The sequence below is a fragment of the Pararge aegeria genome, chromosome 23, assembly GCF_905163445.1.
Source record: "Pararge aegeria chromosome 23, ilParAegt1.1, whole genome shotgun sequence".
Lineage (NCBI taxonomy): Eukaryota > Metazoa > Arthropoda > Insecta > Lepidoptera > Nymphalidae > Pararge > Pararge aegeria.
The window spans coordinates 4,319,050-4,342,085 of NC_053202.1; the positions used below are offsets into that span (position 1 = coordinate 4,319,050).

At 36.5% G+C, this 23,036-nt stretch overlaps 2 protein-coding genes across 2 annotated transcripts; one reads left to right on the top strand and one right to left on the bottom strand.

The window, feature by feature from the left end:
• Positions 1 to 3,083: 3,083 nt before the first annotated feature.
• LOC120634077 lies at positions 3,084 to 12,070 on the bottom strand. Its single transcript, XM_039904470.1, has 6 exons — positions 11,911 to 12,070; positions 11,671 to 11,824; positions 10,633 to 10,819; positions 9,762 to 10,076; positions 4,475 to 6,682; positions 3,084 to 3,628 (listed from the first exon to the last, which is right to left on the bottom strand). Exons 2-6 carry the CDS (start codon positions 11,676 to 11,678, stop codon positions 3,392 to 3,394), a joined length of 2,955 nt encoding a protein of 984 aa, XP_039760404.1. The 5' UTR covers positions 11,679 to 11,824; positions 11,911 to 12,070; the 3' UTR covers positions 3,084 to 3,391.
• A 2,005-nt stretch (positions 12,071 to 14,075) lies between these two features.
• On the top strand, positions 14,076 to 16,194 carry LOC120634396 (probable small nuclear ribonucleoprotein Sm D2). The gene is made up of 3 exons (XM_039904928.1): positions 14,076 to 14,224; positions 14,303 to 14,555; positions 16,033 to 16,194. Coding segments are annotated over exons 1-3 (360 nt in total). The 5' UTR covers positions 14,076 to 14,222; the 3' UTR covers positions 16,138 to 16,194.
• Positions 16,195 to 23,036: the final 6,842 nt, after the last annotated feature.

A 23,036-nucleotide genomic window follows, 5' to 3' on the forward strand; every position in this document is an offset into this window, starting at 1 on the left:
AGTGTCGTCAAAATGTATTAAATTAGGATGGCGCCACATTAGCATCAGGGTAACTCTTAAAAGAAGCGCCAAATATAAATATTGTTAGAGTAGGCTTGAAAAATAAACAAGGAAGTATGGAGATACAAGGAAGTAAGGTTATATTTACCACAATATTTTGTACAACGTAAGTTGTTGAAATTCTCAATAATTAACTACTTTAGTCGATAATGACATTAAATTTTTTAACTCGGCATACTTCAATTCATCTACGATTGCTACATTCATACCATACCCTGTACATCCACAAGCGCCATTGTGGAGGATTTTTGAACTGTTATTTAGCGCATACACTGGACACTTTTTCAACTTTTCTCCCATATAAGATGACTCTCCTTACCTCTACCCTCCATACTTCCCACAAACATAGTATGGGTGATGATGACAGGTAAATTGGTCGAGTTATTCCATCGACAATCCCTATCTTAAGTTGTGCCTTAATCACGGGAGCAATTAAAACTTGTAAAATTATCATGGTTGGAAATTCATTGAAGGGTAAAAAATCTTAAAACTACTCAACCAATTACTTACGGCCTTATCTTTCTGTCAAAAGGTATATCTATAAAAATCCTAAATAGTTTGTTTGGTTGGTGAACGTGCATATCTCAGTAACGTCTGGTTCTAGTTTTTTCGAATCAAATTTAGGGATTGCCGAAAACTGACGGTTCCCACGGGATTTGCAAAAACCGTAATTAACGCTGATATATGTGACGGTCTCTAAATTACCCAACAAGATGGCGCCAGAAAGATCCTGTATCGCGCTAGCGAAGTTTACCATATTATTTGTTCAACTTCCGGAGTTAAATGGTTGGACTTCGGTCCCTTAAAACGAACACCCATGGTAGACCATGGTGTCGTATTCTTCTTTCGGTAAATCATAATACAGATTATGTACTCCATTGATAGGAGAGAGGAGCTAAATTCTTAGAATAATGACTATGTTCTTAGCCCAAATTACACAAAGCAAGAACAAAACGTTGCTAAGTAACCCTAAACTTTCATCACTCATATAAGAATTTAAAAAAAAAAAATTATTCACTTTCTACTTTACTACTATAATGCGGCTAAACTACATATCTTATAAATACTATGAGATCATTTATAGACTAATGGGCTAAAAATAAAGTATATCTGGTATATCGTCGTATTTAGTTAACTAAAGCAGTATTTTGTCATTTTTCCGCCTTCGAAAAGTCAGAGCGTGAACATAGTACAACTATTCAGACGGTACGCCATGTTTCTTCGATCGTAAGAACTCAGAATTAAAATTTTACACCGCAGTTTTTTAAGTCAAAGGTTGTAGCTCCCGCTTCTCGGTGATATTATGGAGGGTAGAGGTAGGTGATATGTAGGTACCTACTGAAACGATTACTGTATTTTTAAATTTATTTTAAAGCCTTGGATTAAAGTCCTTTCAAAATATCACTACCTACTACTGTAATTTTGAGCTACCTACCTCAGAGAATGTACGAAATTATAAATTTAAGTTTAGAACAGGTTAATTCGATTTTCTGTCAGTTTTTTAAACTATTCGAAGTCGCTAGTCACAAATAGGCAACAATTTAGTTGAAAAACGACCTACAAAGAAACAACAAAAGTGGAAAGTAATGAAACTGAACTGTGTAATGTCTGTATACATGTCACTGTTCTAATAAAGATTAACGTAGGTCATTAATTATTTTATCTTAGGTTTAAGCTGAATTAGAAAGGCCTTAAGACTTGAGTCCATGGTTTTCAAAAGGGGTGGAGGATTCAAGCATCAGTGTAAATAGCTCGCATGGATTGGAAAAACTTCCAATCCATGCGAGCTATTTAGCTAGCAAAAACACACTAGCCAACGACATTTGACACCTCTTCATAAATACATCTACTCCTAATGCGCATTTTCACTAGCCACGAATCAAAGATTCATTTACCCCTTATTGTGGGAGGAGACCCGTGCCCTGAAGTGGGCCGGTAATAGGCATGATGATGAACCGTTTTTTATTAGGCAACTCATATAACCTAACTTGTCTATGATTCTTGCTACATGTGGTATTTTGCGTTTGTATCATGATATTTTTCATGTATCGTATGGATTTAAGGTTATTAAAAAAAAAAATGTGTGCGTGTACTGGTAACGTAAAAAGTGAAACTTCTTAAAGACCTTATTTTTCGAAAAATGATCTACTGCAACTTTACAGAAACTGGTTAAATAAAGTTAAATTAGATAAAGTTTAACAAAAGGCTCTTATTATCATGGACATGAATGAATACAAATAATACAATTATGTCATTTTACTTTATTACTACTAAGATTATTACAGCTTTAATTTTATTGTAATATTATTATTATGGCTTATGGTAACTGAAATATGAAATATGAAATATAAATATAAATAAATAAATAAATAAATAAATAAATAAATAAATATACTACGACAATACACACATCGCCATCTAGCCCTAAAGTAAGCTTGTGTTATGCGTACTAAGATGACTGAAGAATATTTTTATGAATAGGTAATATAAATAAAATACTTATAATATACATATAAACACCCAGACACTGAAAAACACTTATGTTTATCACACAAACATTTTTCCGTTGTGGGAATCGAACCCACGGCCTTGGACTCAGAAAGCAGGGTCGCTGCCCACTGCGACAGTCGGCCGTCAAATATTGTTTACATTCCATAAAAACTCCAGCAATTTTAGTGCCGGATCTTGTTGTTAATGTTTGAGGACTTTTTTTTAATAATATATAAAATTCAAATAATCTTTCAAAAATTCAACTAGCTTCAAAGATTTTTCTGATTCAGATCGGTTTTTTTATCATTATTGCAACCGAGTAAAGAGGCACGAAGAGGGAGGAAGAAAAAAATTAATAATATCGTCCAACTTCTGATTTGGAGATATATAAAGTGCAACAATCAAAATATTCATCCTATTTTCCATTTGGCATTGAGCCATACATAAGTCAGGAGAAAGAACAGAAAAATATATCGATGAAGTTACAATGTTAACAACATCATTAGTATTATGATATATGCTTACGTCTTCAGCCGTTTAAATTTTGCAATGCATTTGAAGTTCGAATAAACTCGAATCAACCGTGGTTGAGACAAGAAAAAGACGACGCGTAACGAAAAAATGTGACGCGTAACTGAAAAATGTTACGCTAAATTTTTCTCCAATTCCGATAAAGAAGTTTCACTTCAAAAAAAAAACAAATATCATTATTTTTCTTTTTGCATCCGTCAATTTTCTGTTTACAAAACACTTCGCCAAATCGGTGTCGTAACTTTAGATGGCGCCTATACTCGTAAGTCAGCATCTAAGAGTTTATGCCACGTTTTTAATTTTTTTTACTCTAAGCATCACCCAAATTATTAGGTATCCGATTCATAAGCATGTCCATAGCAACACTATCAGTTACTATTTGTTCGAAGTTATCTGTTTCTTCTGTTCTCGGTTGGTACACCTCTTTGCGCCAAGACGCCGCATTCTTGCATTCCTTATGCCCGGAACTCCTCAGATGTGCCTCCATACTCTCCCAGGACGCTTCGACCATGTTGCAGAAACCGCACAGGAAAGATCCCGGGTTAATCTGGAAAATATACAAGATATTAAATTTTTTTTTAATTTTATTTCACAACGATTTAGGCCTAGGCTGCTATCTCACCTGGGGCCAAATCTGCTATTACAAAAGGCATGAAGACCAATTTTGAAAACTGTCCTATGATGTTCGGAAATCAAGAAGAAAATAAGATATTTTAGGCATATCTACTATATGCCTAAAATATCGTCTTTTTGGAGAAATTAAAGGTTTAATAAATTGCAATAATTGTGTTTACATTTCCCCCGATTACCGAAAGATTTTTTAACGATGAATGATTTTTAAAATAAAGCGTGCACACATATAATTTTAAGTTATTTTTTGCATTTCAATTTTTTTCCACTCATTCTTAATAGTAGACTTTGCCTGGTTTAAGTTATAATGCAATCTCAGATGGTAGTGAGCCAACCTGAATAAAAGTTTTATTTTGCCCATACACGAGATCGGTTTCTACGCAGCATCGAGGGTATATGTTAATTACATCTTTAACGGTTTAACGGCCCACTACCATCTTACACTGCATCATCGCTTACCAAGTGAAATTGTATCATAGCCTACCTTTAGTGGAGTAAAAAAAATGAGAAAACTCTGGTGTAGTTGTTAAACATGCGTAGAGAGAGCATTATGGAAGATCGGTGTGGTTTTGTATATAAACATTGAAGAAATTACAAATAGCAGAATGCGTGCAGGTTTGCCTGGTTTTAGCAAATTAAGTTCAAGAAAAAAAAAAATTGTCTATCATGGAATTCCGCAAAGCTTTCTTCTATCTATTGGATAGAAGGAGGCTTTGCAGATAGCCAACAGCTAAATTGTCACAAAAATATATATTTCAATTACCTCCCTTATAAATTCCGAGTCGTCATTTGCTATCACTGGTGTCTCATGCATGGCCACTGCGTGTTCCACCTTCGCGCAGTGGAACTCACAGTCGTTAACTCGGAAACACTCATGGCATACCTGACATCTGTACTTATCTTGTCCAACCTGCACCATAAAACAGAAGCAGAAGAAATTTACGCAGTATTTATCATTTATTAACACATCTTTGTACATCATATTGTTCAAAGCAACTACGTTATGTACGAAAGATTTAAGCGGCACTTTTAACAGGTTAACTGCTTTCGATTTTTTTGTTTTTGGATGTACGACTTGCAAGCTAGTAGATTTAGTTTCCGCATTTTTTGGTATGTTTTCAGTATCATTACTTGACGCTATATCTTCTAAAATTTTAGATGTATCAACACCACTTATTACTGAACAAACTTTATCATTTTTTTTGTTTCTTGTTGTTTCTTGTTTATTTTCCCCATTATTGGTATCATTACTTTTTAGTAACACAGGGCATGTAACAAAACTTTTTGTTTCTGATACTTTCGAAGGTAAGCTATCAAACATTTTTGCTTTACCTTTCTTTTTAGCAGGCTTTAGTTTGTGTTCCAAAATATGTTTTTCTATAGCTTTGTTAGCAAAGTCTATTTGTGTATTACATTTTTTGCAATATGCTGAAAGAGATTCAAAATTAATGTTAATGTCGTTTTTTTGGAATTCATTTAGTTTTTCCACTATCTCATCATAATTTCCATTTTGTTTTTTAATTTCTTTATTATCATCGTTATCGTCGTGTAAATGTTTATTCATATAAGATTCTTTGCAACAATCAAAAGCTTTCGATTTGCCTTCCTTTATAACGCTATGCTTTTTTTTGTGTTCCAAAATGTTACTTTCAATGGTTTTGTTAACAACTTCTACATGTGTGTAACTCTTGTTGCAAGCCACTGGGTTTGATTCAGAGTTAACAATAGCGTCGCCTTTTTGCAATTTATTTAAATTTTCTGGAATCTCATCGGATTCAACATTTTGGGCACCTTCTTTATAATTAACACTTTTATTATTGTTTTTCAATTTCTGTAAACGTGCTATGTGTAACTTAAGCATAGTTTGGTGATGTTTCCCTTTGACATGGCTGCTGATATTTGCAGCAACCATAGCCCAATCGCATAAAATACACCAATTTTTTTTATCTTGGTCAGTAGTTATGTAACCAGTGCAGTTTAGAGATTTACAAATTTTATATTCATCATTTTCGTCATAAACATATTTTAATTTAGTATTGTCTTCTTTACCTAGTTCTGCCGCATTTGCAATATTTTGGTTACAAACTTCAGATGCAGATTCTGTTTCTTCAATTACCCTTAAAGGTTGTTTTGCTATATTTTGGTTACAAACTTCAGATGCAGATTCTGTTCCTTCAATTACCCTTATAGGTTGTTTTGCATTTTTTTGGTTAGAAAGTTCAGATGCAGATTCCGTTTCTTCGATGACCTTTAAAGGTTGTTTTGCAATTTTTTGGTTATAAACTTCTGATGCAGATTCCGGTTCTTCAATGACCTTTAAAGGTTGCTCTGCAATTTTCTGGTTATAAACTTCAGATTCAGATTCCGTTTCTTCAATGACCTTTAAAGGTGGTTTTGCATTTTTCTGGTTATAAACTTCAGGTGCGGATTCTGTTTCTTTAATTACGTTTAAAGTTTGTTTTGCAATTTTTTGGTTATAAACTTTAGATGCAGATTCCGTTTCTCCAATCACCTTTAAAGGTTGTTTTGCAATTTTTTGGTTATAAACTTCAGGTGTAGATTCTGTTTCTTTAATTACCTTTAAAGGATGTTTTCCAATTTTGTGGTTATAAACTTCAGATCCAGATTCTGTCCCTTCAATTACCTTAATTTTATCTGATGTTAAGTCATGTACAATAACTTCTTTCGTTTTAGTTTCAGATTCAACTATCGCATGTGACTTTATCTGATCACAAGGAAGTATTGGTTCATCACTAGAGTTAAGTTTTTTTTGCCCTTTGGATTTTTCATTAAAATTATGAATGGTTATGAATAGTTTTTCTGGGCCTTTATCAACTGTTATCTTGTTGTAAGCTTCACAGCAGGCTTGGTATAGTTTTTTATGATCATCTCCAGTAAAATGAGATGTTAAAGAATTTTGACCGAGAACTATATCATTGCAAGTCAAGCAATGGAAAGAAACTTCGTCAATCTGTAAAAGCGTAATAAAATTGAATTAAAGGATACTATTACTGGAATCAAGTTTTTAATTACTCCTATGGTAGATTAAATAAAAATGTGCCTAAAAACCAGTCTCTAACTGTGTTGTCTTTAGCATTGATATTATATGGCTATTAAACATTATTTTGAGTGAAATCAAATTTAGCAGGGTTCGCCGATGTATATCATCGGATAAATATCATTATATATCACGATATACATAAATTTATTTTTATCTTGATATAGAATGTGTAAATGAAACAGAAAAATAATACTTCACAGGCTTTAGAGGTACATTATATACTGTCTCTGAGACTTATCTGTGGAACCGAAAACCTAATAGTTTTTGAGTAAGTAACTGCCATAGTTTTAACTGAAAAAATTAGATACAGTTGAGGAAAATTAATCTTTTACAACATCCTTTTACAGTTTAACAATCATCAAAATGAGATTGATCAAATCAGAAATGAGGAGATCCGTAGAAGAACCAGAGTTACTGAAATAGCTCAGCGAGTTGCTAAGCTGAAATGGAAATGGGCGGGGCACATAGCTCGGAGAACTGATGGACGTTGGGGTTCCAAGGTGTTGGAATGGCGACCCCGCACAGGTAAACGCAGTGTTGGTCGGCCCCCAACGAGGTGGACAGACGACATCAAACGAGTCGTTGGGAGCCGCTGGAAGCAAGCGGCCCAGGACCGTGGTTTTTGGAACTCTCCAGAACCTATGTCCAGCAGTGGACTTCAATCGGTGGAAGTGGTGATGATGATGATGAAACGATGAAAAAGCTTGGGTGTGAATTGCTCTAGCTTCATAGCTAAATAAATTTACTGTGAGATGGTGATAACAAAAAAAATTACCCGGCTAAGTTTGTTATGGGCTCTTCTTAGACCAGGCCCGTTTTGAACCCTCGTAGCTTTAGGTTTAAGTTGGCGAACGAAATTACCACCATCCCCTTCCAATTATGTAAACATGTACGTATGAACGCTTCATAAGTGCATGTGATAGGCCTACATGAATAAAGAAATTTTGAATTTGAATTTGAATTTAAGTATTTAATTTTTGTATTTTTATTTAATGTTTGTAACATACAATATGTTAAAATATGCATTAGTATATTTATTTTTTATATTTATCAATAGTATTGTTGTATTTGTGTAGTCTGGTTTTTGTATTAATAAGTAGATATTCGTATGCATGTACTAAATAGTGTACCCCAACTACTTTTTCTTAACTTTTTCTTTTATTTTTCCTAATGCTAAGGTTGCCTGGCAGAGATCCCTACTTAGCGATAAGGCCCCCTTTTGTATCCTGCTTCAGTCTTCATGTATTTGTTCTTTTTTTTCTCGTTTTTCTGAGTGGTACAAATAAAGAGTATAAATAAATAATAAAATAATAAAATACTTTTTATCGCGATAAACAATAAGTTTCCTACGAGAATTTTGGTGAAATTTTTTATCAATTTTACTTCATAGCTCCGGTAAATTTGAATCGATTTTAATAATTCTATTTTTATTTGAATCTATTGAAAATATATTGTCCTATTTAAATAAGGATCTGATAATAACTCTTCACAGATGAGAGCAAGTCGCAAGGTATATTGGACAACTAATATTACAAATAATATAAATGCGAAAGTTTGTGAGGATGGATGTATGTATGTATGTATGTATGTATGCATGTATCAACTAAAATAATGACAACTTCTATTCTAGCTTCTCGATTGACTCATACGCGGACGAAGTCGCGAGGGTCAGCTAGTATAAGTATAAATATATTGAAAAGCTACTGTGTAAGCGTACCTATTTCTGTAAATTTGGGACGAAGGGATTCACGTGATCTTAAGTTTATGTAACAATCGCACAGCTCTTTTCTGTATCTTCTTTTTCTTGTGCCCCATAACAAGATCCCATTACACTATGGAAGTATGCGAAATAAACAAGTCTAGCAGTTTCAACATCTGTAAACTGTCCAATTTTCCTGGCAGCACTAGGCACTTGATATGGGCACCCCACTGTGTGCAATCTAAGCAGTGGCGTGCTCTGGGTTTCTTACCAGGGTAGGCTTACACCAGGAAAATTGCATAAAACGGCACAAATTCTCCTCCTTTACGAGTTATATATCAATGTTAGGGTATGCAGTGCTTTTGTGCATGTATGGAGTGCACGCCACTGAATCTGAGGTAATACCCAGAAAAACTGTGGAGTTCTCCATTTTTAATGATTCTTTATTATTTGTTTCTATACATTTGGTAAGATGTATTCCAAACACTTTTCTTTGTGTAAGACAATAAATAAATTACATGATATGCAACAATGTAGTTGCATATCGTGTAATAGTTATTCTCAAAAATAAATTATTTATTATTTAAAAAAAATGTGCATCTTTTATATAAACATCTACTACGGCGTAACAAAACCTTCAGCGCTCGGAATTATGAGCAGGTAAGCATTTTTAAAGCTACAAACAAAGTATCATGGATGAGTGAGGGTAGTTCCTAAAAAAATATGATTGCGTTGCAACTAGTACTTTTCATAAAACCAGTTCCGCATATCGCACTTCATTTAACTACAAATAATATTAATAATTAACTAATTGCAACTTGAGCAGCAGTTAATTTTTTTAGCTGGGCTCATCCAAGAAAATACTAATGCATATTTCTGCCGCCCAACAGCATTGCTATGCTCCGCTGTGACAGGCATGGTTACTGGTGTAATTACAGGTACAAAAAGCTTAAAACCTACAACAGTACAAGTTGTAATTATAAACTTGCTATGTTGCTATGTACTGACTACTGGCAGGGTTGTGATTGCAACTTAAAAAAAAAAAAAATAATCTATACCTTGTCACATAAACTCTGTGTGGTTTGACATGAGGTGAGTGACCTAGTTAGACCAGTAAAAAAAACATATCTGGTTGATGAATGCAGGGTGGCACCTTGCAGGAGGAGTTCCTTGCATGTCCTGCAAGGTGTTGCTGTTTATACGCAATGGTTTTACACTAAACATAAGGAGGGCCTTCTGTTTAGTTGTTTCATTATAATATTTAAAACAAGCATTTATAATTTTACTTACTTTGCGATAAATATTTTTGTCACTATCAAATTGTACTTTTATCTGTATTCCGTTGAGTATGTGAGAAGATTGGTTTTTATGAATCTCCTCACTTTCATATTCAATATTACATAGAGCACAAGAGTTTTCATTCAATCCATTCCATGAACGGTTGCATATTAAAACTTTTTCATATGCAATAATATAATCGCCAACCCTTTTGAGAAAACTGATGTTTTTATTATCTATATGTGATTGTTCAGTGATATGCAAACGTACTCTAGCTAGCACATTGAGCAGTTTATTGCATAGCTCGCAAAAATATTTATTTTTGATCTGAAAAAACTAGTATGATTATGTCAGATCAGAAGCTCTTAGAAGACTATATACCCGATGTAGTGCTTAACATGGCAATATAGTTATGATGCGGTTGCTGGTGGTCGGGCCTGCGCCCTTAACATCAAGGTCCTTAAGTTGTTGCAATTCAAATTTCGACACGTTCGTGTTCACTCAGCGCATTCAATGTGAGCTGTCGTTTGTAATTGTCTCCCATCTTGCGGGGACAACGAAAAATTGTTACATATGGCGTTTCAACACATCTTTATGTCGCAGAATATGGCCCCCTTGTTTCTGCTTGCCATCTTGCAGTTCGGAGCAGAAGATGCGCTTTTAAGCTCTTTTGTCAGACATGTCTCAATACCCCAGAAATTTGATCAGATGCAAAATGAAAATAGCACATGTAGCACCTTATAAATATAATAACTGTCCCCTTGCACAGCTCAAATATATAAATAAAAACTTATTATAAATTAACCAAAAAAAGAAGATAAATAGGACAAGTCTACTCCAGTCTTAAGTGTATGCACAGGGACTAAACCTTAAAATTATTTACCTTTTTAATCCCATCAGCTTTGAATTCCTCAACATTTATTATAGCTTTCAGATGTTTCAGGTGAACAGGCTGTATAATGTGTGCAATTGTGTCAATGTCACTGTGGAGGTGGGCTTCACACACAAGACAGAAATAATCAACCACTCCCACAAGGATTGCATTTTTGCTGTAAATTGGTGCCATTGCTCTGAAAATTAATCAAGCGTTATATATGAAGTTGTCATACCTATTCTTTCACTAAGCTATAGGATTTTTTGCATATAGATGTAATTTTTTTTCTATCCTACCATTATAAGCATTATTCTAATGATTAGGACAATGCAGACACCTCTTAATGTTTAGAAATTATGTTTATACTAAGCAATTTAATATCTAATAGTGAGGAAATCTGCATGCCTTAAGCTTTACATGTGTGAAGTCCACCATTGGGCACTAGGCAAGAGTGGTGGACTGCAACCTTTTCATTCTCCTTGCTTTATAATGGGCCAGAAATAAATAAAAACAATAAGCCAGGCTGTACAAACTGAATTGTCTGACCAAATGTGTAAGTGAGAAGGGACAATTTTCTCCCCTGGGAGAGGATAAAAATGAATCTTCTCCCACAGCTTTATCAGAGCACTGATGCACAGGAAATAATATTTAAATAATATATTATGTCTATAAACTGGGGTAAACTTCTTCTATTCCACGTTCCCGTTCTTTAGCAGGTGGATATGTTGATTATTTACTTGTTAAATGCTAGCTTTACAGGCACATTAACTCTTTGGTTTAGACTGTTACTGTTAGCGTATTGTTGTTTTCCAACCCAAGGTAGAAGAGAGAAGGAAATCAAGACTCCAGTTGTTTTCTCGATTGCGTATGTGTGGTGGTCTCTTCGTTTATTATTTATATTCGGCTTAGCTGTTGAACCAGTCTTGATTAAATTTGGCAAACATGTAGCTAGTCTAGGATAATTGATAATATTGATCCCGGAAAAGCTGCTGGTAAAAGATTTCAATAACAATATGATTTATCGCAAAATAATGTTCGAGAACTCACCTCAACATACAACGGTCTGTTCTATCGAACTGGATGGGTGGTGGATGTGTTGGACTTGGAACTGGGAATCGGAAGGCATTTTACTTAATTTTCTTATTTCGGCCATAAAAAGTTTATTATAATCTATGTCATTAAGATATCAAAACTCAAGAACCTGAAAACAATTAATTACACATCGAACAAAGGCAAGGTTTATAAAATCACGACAAATATTATTTATCAATCGGATATTTTTTTTACGTTTACGATAAAACGGAAATCCCCCGCCATAGTGAACTTTTCACGATAGGTGCCACAGATAATGGAATGGATAATTATTATTCAATGGTAAATTTGGATAATTATATTTCAATGGGCATTCTTATGTGTATTGTGTGCTTTTTACATAGGTAAAAAGCACACAATACACATAAGAATGCCCGTGCAACTCGTAAACCAATAGTCACAAAATGTGAAACCTTATTTTTGTGTATGGAGGGTAGAGGTACCTCTACGTGTGTAGTTTTATGTGTCAATAATCATAAATTTAATTCCCTGGATGTATGATACGATGTTGATGTATTAGTGAAAAAATGTATTTGGTGGAACTGTAAGAAAAAAACTTGTTGACTCCAACAAATATGCAAGCACTACGTTGTAAAGTCTACAGCTAATTTTTTTTTATACTCCTCGAAATATTTCGGAATCCATCGAAGATAGTCTTTGACCATTTTCATGTACAGAAAAGTAAACTTAAAACTATACCATGCGGAGAAACGAATCTCCCAACTATTATTAAAATTTTTGTTCCAGTTTTCCTACGATCCATAATTTATTGTTGCTATGGGTAGAGATATGGGTAAAGATTTGCAGCACACACTTTCATAAAAATATGGTCATTAAAAAGAACAAGCTAACGGTTCTGTATCCTAACGCTGTTCCAACACTGGTCAGCGAATAATTTAGCTTTTGAGTTTTCATTGTATGGAGATATGCTGGATGATATAATTATGACACTTTTTGTTTATTAGCCTACTATAAAATCATGATGATGATGAAGATGGGAGACCTTTACAAAAGACCGCTCACATTGGCGGCGCTTAGTAAACACGAACGTGACGAAGTTTGAGTTGAGGCGACTTAAGGCGCTTGATGCTAAACGCGATGAGCTAAAGGCCCGACAACGAGCGGCCTTATCATATAACTACATTGCCGGTGTGTTGACGTGTAGCGAATGCAGCCGCACGTTTAGCACAAAATCAGGTTATGCGAGTCATCTAAGGGCTCACCAGCGGCGCTCTCAGCCGGAATCTGAAACAGTCGCTGTGACCGAATACGGTTAGGATTGATTGATATAGATTTATAATGTTAATGACAAAGTTGCCTGGAAGCTAGCCGCTCCCCTTTCATCGTCCAACTAAACACAAGCCAGAAGCCTTTCTCATAAAAAAAAACTGCAAAATTGCTTCACAGACCAACGTACTAATGTTATTCCATAAATGTTCCCTTTTTACAATTAAGTTAATTGCGGAACATTAAAAATTATTATGCAGTTCCTTTAGGATATGTTTCTAAGTGCAGCTGCTTCTAATGAAACAAATGCCTACATTTTGCTACACTGATAAAGTTTAGTATGTAGGTAGGCATAAGTATCTACGCTAGTGCATTAGGAAAATTCCTGTAAAACTAGTCGTAAGTTGGAAATAAATAAATAAATTTTGTATGGAACAAATAGTAATAAACAAATACCAACAAACTATAAGTGTGGAGACCTGAAATCTGGGACCTTAGAATCGGGGTAAAAAAAAAATGTATGGCAACACTTCTCAAATATGCTCTGTCTCACAAGCGGCATGCCAACCATTCGTCTATTTACTTCTCTGTCTACGTTTAAAAGACATTTAAGTAATGGCGAAAAATCTTAAAATAAAAAAAAACACAAATTTAGAGCGGTGTAAAGAGAATACAAACACTTGGGCTTATATTATGTTGATATAGCGACAGAGTAACATATGAAATCAATAAATAACTGCAATAGAAATAAATACGCAGACAATTAACTCTATTACAGTCCATGACATAAAGCCCGCTACGGAAAAGAACCCTATAAATGTAATGCCACAACAGTCAACACATTCAACATTCGAGAGGAAAATAGAGTGTATCCACCTTTAATAAGACAAATAGAAGAAGGGTTTGACTATGAGAGCTACTTAAATATTTAGACTACTCGCACCATTCTGAATTATGTATCTACAACATTGAGCTATAATAGAGCCAAACAATCTACAGACTACAACTTTTCTTTGGATTAACTGTCATTTCGCACAGACTAGTTTTTGTCCTTTCCAGTACCTAGGTAAAAAAATTAAACCAATATTTATTTAGTAGTCTGTGGTCATTTTGTCATGTGTGGTCATGTCTGTGGTTTTTTGTGATTGTCTACGGTAGCGCTTTTCATTTACTGGTCTGTGGTTCTGCTTGCTTGATTCACGCGCCCGCTAAAATATTTTTGTTATAATTTAACGTTCTAACACGATCTAAGTTCCTTCACTAGCACAAATTACATCAACATGTAAGTATTAGTCTTTTTACAACAATATTACTTATGTATTCGTCAGGTCAGTCTACAATTCGTTGTTACAACTTTCAGGGCATCTACATCCAAGCCACGTTCGGAAATGACTTTGGAGGAGCTATCTAAGATAGAGGATGAAGAATTCAGCACTGGCCCCCTTTCGGTGCTCACGCAGTCCGTAAAAAACAACACACAAGTGCTTATAAACTGTAGAAATAACAAAAAGCTCTTAGGTCGGGTGAAGGCATTCGACCGGCATTGTAACATGGTGCTTGAAAACGTGAAGGAAATGTGGACTGAAGTGCCAAGAACGGGTAAAGGAAAGAAGGTAATAATTGTGTCAATACTTTTTTCCAGTTTGCAAATATTTTTTTTCCAACCTAAAGAGGGCAGAATTTTAAGTACTGCTTCAGTATCGGGTTACTCGACCTACATGCCGCTTGATCTAGCAGTAACTAAAATATGAAATTGAGACTAAGTTATCATAAGCACCATTTTATGGAGAAGATTTCCTTGTCTCATTTTACCATTGTAATAAGAAGGACTCGGACTATGGTAATTTAGAACAAAAAAAACATTTTCATTCCTAGAATCTGTAACAGGAATTGAAATGCTCCTTTGTTTCCTATTGGAGGAAAATATGGCAATATGGCATTAATTTGTTAAGCTGCAAATGTTCTACACTTTTGATTTGGCTGAAGAAATTCACCTTAACATCAGTGTAAAAAGTTTACTCCAATATTAGAGCTACAGCTGTCCATAAACAAATTTATTAATTCTCAACAATAATTGTTCAACTACGAATCACTAGGCCCTGTGCTAAATAGCTAGGTCAAGCTAAATGAACAGGTAATACTGTTTTGATGTGTACTCTTGCCAGCTGTTTAATGGAGATGGTGCAATCGCAATTTACATAGAGTGGTTTCAGTGCACATAATCAATGTAATGAATAAATATCCATTACCAGTGATCACTTTTTATTCAAAAACTGTCCACTTCATATCTAAACACAACAATTACTAGCCCTGTATTCCAAGGCATGCTAAGCTGTCTATTCTGGTTATTATGACTATGTAATATGTAATAATAGTCCTAAAAAACCATGAACCCTCATTCCAGCAGTTTGGCAGATCAATGTTTTTAATTCCACTCTTCTGTTAGACTGTACAACAGGGGTACAATACAAATTTTATAAATTTGACTGCCGATTGGCACAGTCTGCAGTTACGCTCCTATCTGAGTACAAGGCTGTGGGTTTGATCTCCACTACTGGAAAATGTTTGTGTGATGAACGTGATTGCTTTTCAGTGGCTGGGTGTTTATATATATGACGGTAGTGATAGCTGATTGATGGTAGACAGCTTCAGGAAGCGCTGACAGCATGTGTACAAATCACTATTATTCTGTGATGTCTTTTTAGATTCTAGGTGGCATTCCTGTCAGATAGGTTTTTAGTTTTTGTTGGTGCAAGGATTGTGGTCTATTACAACAAACCACCATTTTTACTTTTATTTTTTCATAAGTCAATATTGAAATTGTTAAAAGTGGTGAAAATTGGAAGAGACAAATTCTATTGTAACTGGCTCTGACTTTTGAAGTGAATAAATAGTTTGTGAAGATGTTCATTTAGTTCTGATGTCAGGCCCTATGCCTACATGTATTATAAGTATTTATGAATATCATTAAAAAAAAATCTGCTATCTTAGTATCCACAACACAAGCTACACTTTGGGGCTGGGTGGCAATGAAATTGTGTATTGTTGTACTATATTTATTTATTTCGATAATATTTGTTATTGTTTCAGGGAAAAGCTGTAAACAAAGACAAGTTTATATCAAAGATGTTCCTCCGCGGTGACTCAGTGATCTTAGTGTTAAGGAATCCACTTGCTACTGCAGCGGGAAAATAGAAAAAAATAAGTTTAGTTAATTAAGATTTCCACTTAAAATAAAGTTTGCTAAGAATATGCCTTTTATTAATTTAAAAGTATATTTTTCTATTTTGGTTGCAATATATTATATCAGATCCTTACATATGAAATTGGCGTTTTTAAGGGATGAACATTGAGTTGTTTTTTTTTTAAATATAATATATTTTTTGAATCAAAGTATGTACCATTTCTATCCATGCACTTTTGCCATCTCAAAGGTAGTTTATTGAAACCTTTAATAAAATACCATTCAGAGGGGAATCAATAAAATCTTTTGAGGCACTTTGAATTGCCCAATCAGAGTTGAATTTTTTCCTATGCAAGAATTTATCCAAATGATGAAAAAAATGGTAATCTGTTGGAGCAAGGGGAGTACAGTGGATGTCTTAGACATTCCAATTGAAGATTGTCTAAATTGGTAGCAGTCATTTGAGCAGTGGTGAGGTCTAACATTGTCCTGCAGCAGCAGTGGCCTAGAGCAATTAACCAGCCTCAGTTGGGTAGCAGCTAGTTTTTCAATCAGGGTTTGCAGTTGCTCACAATAGACGTGTAGTAATCGTCTGGCCAGGTTTTAAGAAAGCTACAGTGATCGACACCAGCACCAGTGCACCAAACTCACAAGTCATATTTTTGAGTAAATTTGTGCATTTGGTTGGTTTGACAGGGGCCATTGCGATGAGCATTTCTAATTATCGTACAGGATCCAATGTTCATCACAGGTATTTTATGATTATTCGTAATGTAACATAGCAGTCGACACACAATTATCGGTATGCTGCACTCAAACCATAAGGTACCCACTTATCAAGCTTTTTCAACTTCCCAATTTGCTTGAAGTGAATAAAAACGGCTTTTTCCAAAGCACTGTTTTTTGGACAGAAATAAGTGTTTTATCAGGAATACCGATAGAATTCTTCATTTAAAACGTGCGAGCAGAACACACGAGTGACAAAAATGCTAAATTAATCAAGTATATATAATTTTTTTTAATCTCTTGAATTTTCATTCGGATAGTTAAAAAATAAAAAACTACAAGAAAAATAAATGTCATAGAAACTAGAAAGTACTTAATTAGGTAGTTCGATAGTGTCTTAGCTGCATTTTATTGGGTTGTCACTTCTTATACGACAAAGGCACTTTTTTTAGGAGAAAATAAAATACCATTACCCAAAAAAATCACACTCTACTCCTCGTGTATGGCAGATTCACGTGATTTGATAGTCAATCAGGACGTATTGGACGGTTGTTTAGGGGGCTTATAAATATTATTATGATTGTTAGATATAATTTTGACAGGATTACTTTTTATAGACATAGAAGATGAAGCCTTGATATGAGGCCATCTACATCCTTTGCGTCAGCTTTAACGTATTCCATCATTGGATAGAAGCAGGCTGTACTTTGCGGAAATCCATAATATATTATGAAAATTAAGCTTAATTCGCGGAGTATAGCAAATTAAGCTCAATTTTCATAATGTATTCCATCAGTTGTACCTACTAATAATTTATTAGGACCAGTTAAAACACCTGTTGAAAATGGTGACTGGTTGAATATATAATTGGATTGATTTTTAGGTGCTCCTTTACATTTTTTTCGACGAATTTTTGGGATAAATCTGTGCTGATCAATGATTTCAACTTTTCCGAGAAGTTCTGGTACTTCCCAAACTTCTTTTTATACATCAACGTCTCATATTGTTCGCTTCATAAAATATGGTATCGAGCTGTTCTGTATTGTAAGCTCTCTTTGCACACAGCTTTCACAAAGAACGTTTTTTCATTTGTAGCAAATATGACTTTACTTCTCTGTCTACGAAACGTCAATATTTGTTTATTTGTGTTGTCACTTTTTAAGAAAAAATATGGAGGGTAAAGGTAAGGAGAGTCATCTATGTATATGAAAAAGTGTCGTCAAAATGTATTAAATTAGGATGGCGCCACATTTGCATCAGGGTAACTCTTAAAAGAAGCGCCAAATATAAATATTGTTAGAGTAGGCTTGAAAAATAAACAAGGAAGTATGGAGATACAAGGAAGTAAGGTTATATTTACCACAATATTTTGTACAACGTAAGTTGTTGAAATTCTCAATAATTAACTACTTTAGTCGATAATGACATTAAATTTTTTAACTCGGCATACTTCAATTCATCTACGATTGCTACATTCATACCATACCCTGTGCATCCACCAGCGCCATTGTGGAGGATTTTTGAACTGTTATTTAGCGCATACAACTAGACACTTTTTCAACTTTTCTCCCATATAAGATGACTCTCCTTACCTCTACCCTCCATAATTATTTATATTCTGGATTTTTCAAAGTGGTATAAAACGTACCTTTCGAGAAAATAAAATGAGTGCTAAAAAGTATTACTTTCGTAAGTAAGTCTACTATTATAAAATGTTTGAAAAAGTGACTACCTATTGATTTAGAAGCGTACCTAATGAAATGAATAAATGAATACCTGAATGTTTTACAGTGAAAGTAAACAGAGACGTTAATCATCAAGATCCAATCCTTCTGTTTACATATCAAATTATTGATCTTGTACTATTTTATTTAAAGTTGTGCTTGCCTTTTTCTATGGCCCATTAGTTGACAAATATGTGTTTATTCGGATCAAGAAGTAATAAAATACAATTGCAAATGTTGGTCGATTTAATGTCGACCCACAACCACCTTGCAACTGGGAAATTCACAGGACTCTTAGGAGCCAAAAGGGCAGACTCCCAGTGGCAAATCTTAGTCATTACTGAAGGAGCATGGGCCAGTCAGGACGGTTGATCAGTGGAAACAGTTAAGTCAATTTTGCGGTAGCAAGTGCAAAAAATTTAAATTATTTATTAGTGTTGTTGGCATCAAACAAGTCTTGCATAATTTTTCTTTTATTTGCAGACGTGGAAGGACATTAAAAAAGCTGCAACAGCTTGGGGACACAGCACCACGGGAAACATACGTAGTATACATGTTGCTGTAAAGTCAACAAAGTGAAGAATTTATTTATTTTTCAGAGTATAGATGGAAGAATGCAGAATGCTCATTTATCACACAAAAATAAATTAAAAAGGATGAAAAGGTTAATTTAGAAATTTTATTAATTAAAATATGTATTTATAAATCTTTCTCTTTTTTGTCGAGCAACTGTTAACAATCTTGTTTGATCCGTATTTAATGTCTGATGTCGTTCTTTGCTCGTATTTACAAAATTTACTGTCATTTGGTCCATTAGAGTTCTGAAATATACAAATTATATTATGCTCTTAAATACTGTTGACCCAAATTTGTAGGGCAAATTGTATGTGAAAATGCAGGATCAATGATTAATCATCATCATCATCATCATCATCATCATCTCAACCAATTGACGTCCACTGCTGGACATAGGTCTTTTGTAGGGAGTTCCACAATGCACGGTCCTGGGCCGCTTGCCTCCAACGGCTCCCAGCTACTCGCCTGATGTCATCTGTCCACCTCGTTTGGGGCCGACCTACGCTGCGTTTACCGGTGCGGGGTCGCCATTCCAGCACCTTAAGACCCCAACGTCCATCGGTTCTCCGAGCTATGTGCCCCGCCCATTGCCACTTCAGCTTCGCAACTCGCTGAGCTATGTCGGTAACTCTAGTTCTTCTACGAATCTCCTCATTTCTGATTTGATCACGTAGAGACACTCCTAACATAGCTCTCTCCATCGCCCGCTGAGTGACTCTGAGCCTTCTTATGAGGCCCATAGTTAGCGACCATGTCTCTGATCCGTAAGTCATCACTGGCAACACGCACTGTTCGAAGACTTTAGTCTTCAGGCACTGAGGGATTTTGGACGAGAAGATGTCACGAAGTTTCCCGAACGCTGCCCATCCGAGTTGGATTCGGCGGTTTACCTCTTTCTCGAAATTGGACCTACCTAACTGGATCGTGTGTCCTAGGTATATATACTCGTCTACAATTTCGAGTGCAGAGCTCCCAACAATTATTGGGTGGAGCGGAACATGAGCGTTAGACATAATTTTCGTCTTGCTCATGTTCATACGAAGGCCCACCTGTTGAGAAACTCTGCTGAGGTCATTGAGCATCGCATTAAGGTCTTCCAGAGTCTCTGCCATTATGACTACATCGTCGGCAAACCGAAGTTGAGTGATGTACTCGCCGTTAATGTTGATGCCAAGCCCGTTCCAATCCAGAAGCTTAAAAACGTCCTCCAACGCAGCGGTAAACAGCTTCGGGGAGATAACATCTCCCTGTCGCACTCCTCGCTGCAGTTGGATCGGTTTCGTAGTCTGGTCCTGTATACGGACTGACATAGTGGCGTTTTTGTACAAACACTTCAAAACTTCGATGTACCGGTAGTCAATTCGGCATCTCTGCAGTGACCTTAACACAGCCCAGGTTTCCACCGAATCAAAGGCTTTCTCATAGTCCACAAACGCTAAGCAAAGTGGCCGGTTATACTCTTGAGTCTTCTGTATAACCTGCCGCAGCGTATGTATGTGGTCTATGGTACTGAAGCCCTTTCGGAAACCGGCTTGTTCAGGAGGCTGGAAGTCGTCGAACCTATTCGCGAGACGATTCGTAATGACTCTTGAGAACAACTTGTAGACATGGCTCAACAGCGAGATAGGTCTGTAGTTCTTCAGCAAGGTATTGTCACCTTTTTTGAAGAACAGAACAACCACGCTCCTGTGCCATGCCTCTGGCGTTGTGCCTTGATGAATGACGGAATTGAACAACCGCTGAAGGACTTTAAGTATCGGTTTTCCACCCGCTTTCAGGAGTTCTGCTGTGATTCCGTCATCACCCGGTGCCTTGTTGTTCTTAAGTTGTTTGAGAGCCATACTAATCTCGTAAAGGCTGACGTCCGGGATATCTTCAGTGAAGTGTCGGGTCAATTTGGCTCTAGGGTCTTTAGCCAAACTTTCAACAGGCTTTTGTGTTGAGGTGTATAACTGTCCATAGAATTTCTCAACCTCACTCAGGATCTCTGGTTTAGAAGAAATGAGACTACCATTGTCAGTCTTCAGGCGAGTCAACAGGCTCTGTCCGATAGACAGATCTCTTGCGAACACTTTCGAGCCTTTGTTGCGCTCAATGGCGACTTTAATTTTCTCAGTGTTAAAGTGTCGCAAGTCTTTCGTCTGCAACTTCGAGATCTGTCTATTAATACGCCGATATTCAGACGCATCTTTTGAAGACTGTAGTCTCATTTCTTGTCTCTTCTCCATAAGCCCGAGTGTATGGGCTGAGAACTTTTTGGTTCTATGTTTACGGTGGGTCTTAAAGAACTTGGACCCAACCGTATGGACAGTTTCCACAAGCCTGTTGTTAAGATCGTCCACAGAATCGCAGTCCAGGCAATCAAACCGGTTTTGCAGCTCCAGTTGAAAGCTCTCGGGGTTTTGGATATGAGCACGAGTAGGCCGGAGCGTAGACTTTACCAGTCTGACCCTTTCCAGCTTTACATTTATATTCAATGTGCCTCTTACCATACGGTGATCGCTCCCGGTTTTCACCCTGTTGATCACAGAGACATCATTGAATATATGCCGTTTGGTCGACATGATAAAGTCGATCTCATTTCTCGTCGAACCATCGGGGCTCAGCCAGGTCCATTTCCTGTGCGGCCGCTTTTCGAAGAAGGAGTTCATCATAAAGAGGCCCTCCTTCTCCATAAATTCGGCCAGCATTTGGCCCCGTTCGTTCCGTTGCCCATATCCAAATTGCCCCACTCTCAGCTCTGCACCGCTTCGCTTGCCCAGCCTCGCGTTGAAATCCCCCATCACAACACTGTAGTAGGTTTTCGAGGCATGTATGGCTTTCGAAATATCCTCATACAATGCCTCTACTTCCTCGTCGGAGTGCGCAGTTGTGGGAGCGTAGACCTGTATAACCTTCAGGGAATACCGTTTGGTTATTCTGAGTACAAGGTACGCTACCCTGCTCGACACGCTTTCGACTCGAACAATGTTGTTGACAAGGGATTTGTGGACGATGAATCCGACACCACCTTGGGACTGTTGTTCGCCCTCCCGGTAGTAGAACAAGTTGCCGGATTTTAGGATTATCGTGTCCTCCCCCTCTCTACGGACTTCAGATAAACCCATGATACTCCAGCGCAACTTGCTCACTGCTTCTTCCAGCTCGACTAACTTCTCATCGGTCCTCAACGTGCGTGCGTTATACGTTGCCAGGTCCAGTCGTCGGGTTTGGCAGCGGAATCTCTTCCGGAGATTCTTGACACCCCTTGCCCCGCCGTTACCATAACCGCTGCCAGAGCCAGGAATAGCGGGGCTGCCGGGGACTAGGGGCTGTGGCTTTCTTTTCTCCATTCATACAAAGATTTGCCCGGTAATGACCACGCTGGGCAGGCGGGTTGGTCATCGCAGGGCTAGACTGATCGCACCGGCGTCGCTGCTGCCCGGCACCGGTCTGTGCCATTTATTCAGTCTAGCCAATTTGAAGTAGTTATACCGCCACTTGTCGGTCGCCAGAGCCTCGTCTGTTAGTCGGCAGGGTGCACCACGTGCAGGTGAGGTTGGCATTTTGGGAGGCTGACTGGTACTAGCCTCCCCCTTGCACCCCTGATGAATAATAAGGAACCATTAATGATTAATAAGGAACCATTATTATAAGATATAATTTTATAATATTACCAAACATTAATGTGCCCAATAATAATAATTTATGGGAACTTAAATATTATTTAAAGTATATATTTACAATACACACCTATAATGATGCATAATATTATAAAGTGTTGTGCAGGCATATATAAGTTGAGATGCTTTTTCGGGACTGTAATAAAGCACCCAGTCAATCCCCAAGCTGCAAAATGTGTCTGAGGTACCCATTGGTCCTTTCCACACAGTTTCTTACTTGGC

What these genes read in the sequence shown, in the direction of transcription:
- LOC120634396 (XM_039904928.1), top strand. An exon ending in GAACGGGTAAAGGAAAGAAG is followed by an intron (nt 14,556 to 16,032) that starts GTAATAATTGTG and finishes TTATTGTTTCAG; the next exon opens with GGAAAAGCTGTAAACAAAGA.
- LOC120634077 (XM_039904470.1), bottom strand. An exon ending in ACAAAAATATTTATCGCAAA is followed by an intron (nt 6,683 to 9,761) that starts GTAAGTAAAATT and finishes ACGCTTTTACAG; the next exon opens with ATTGACGAAGTTTCTTTCCA. An exon ending in ACTCGGAATTTATAAGGGAG is followed by an intron (nt 3,629 to 4,474) that starts GTAATTGAAATA and finishes TATATTTTCCAG; the next exon opens with ATTAACCCGGGATCTTTCCT.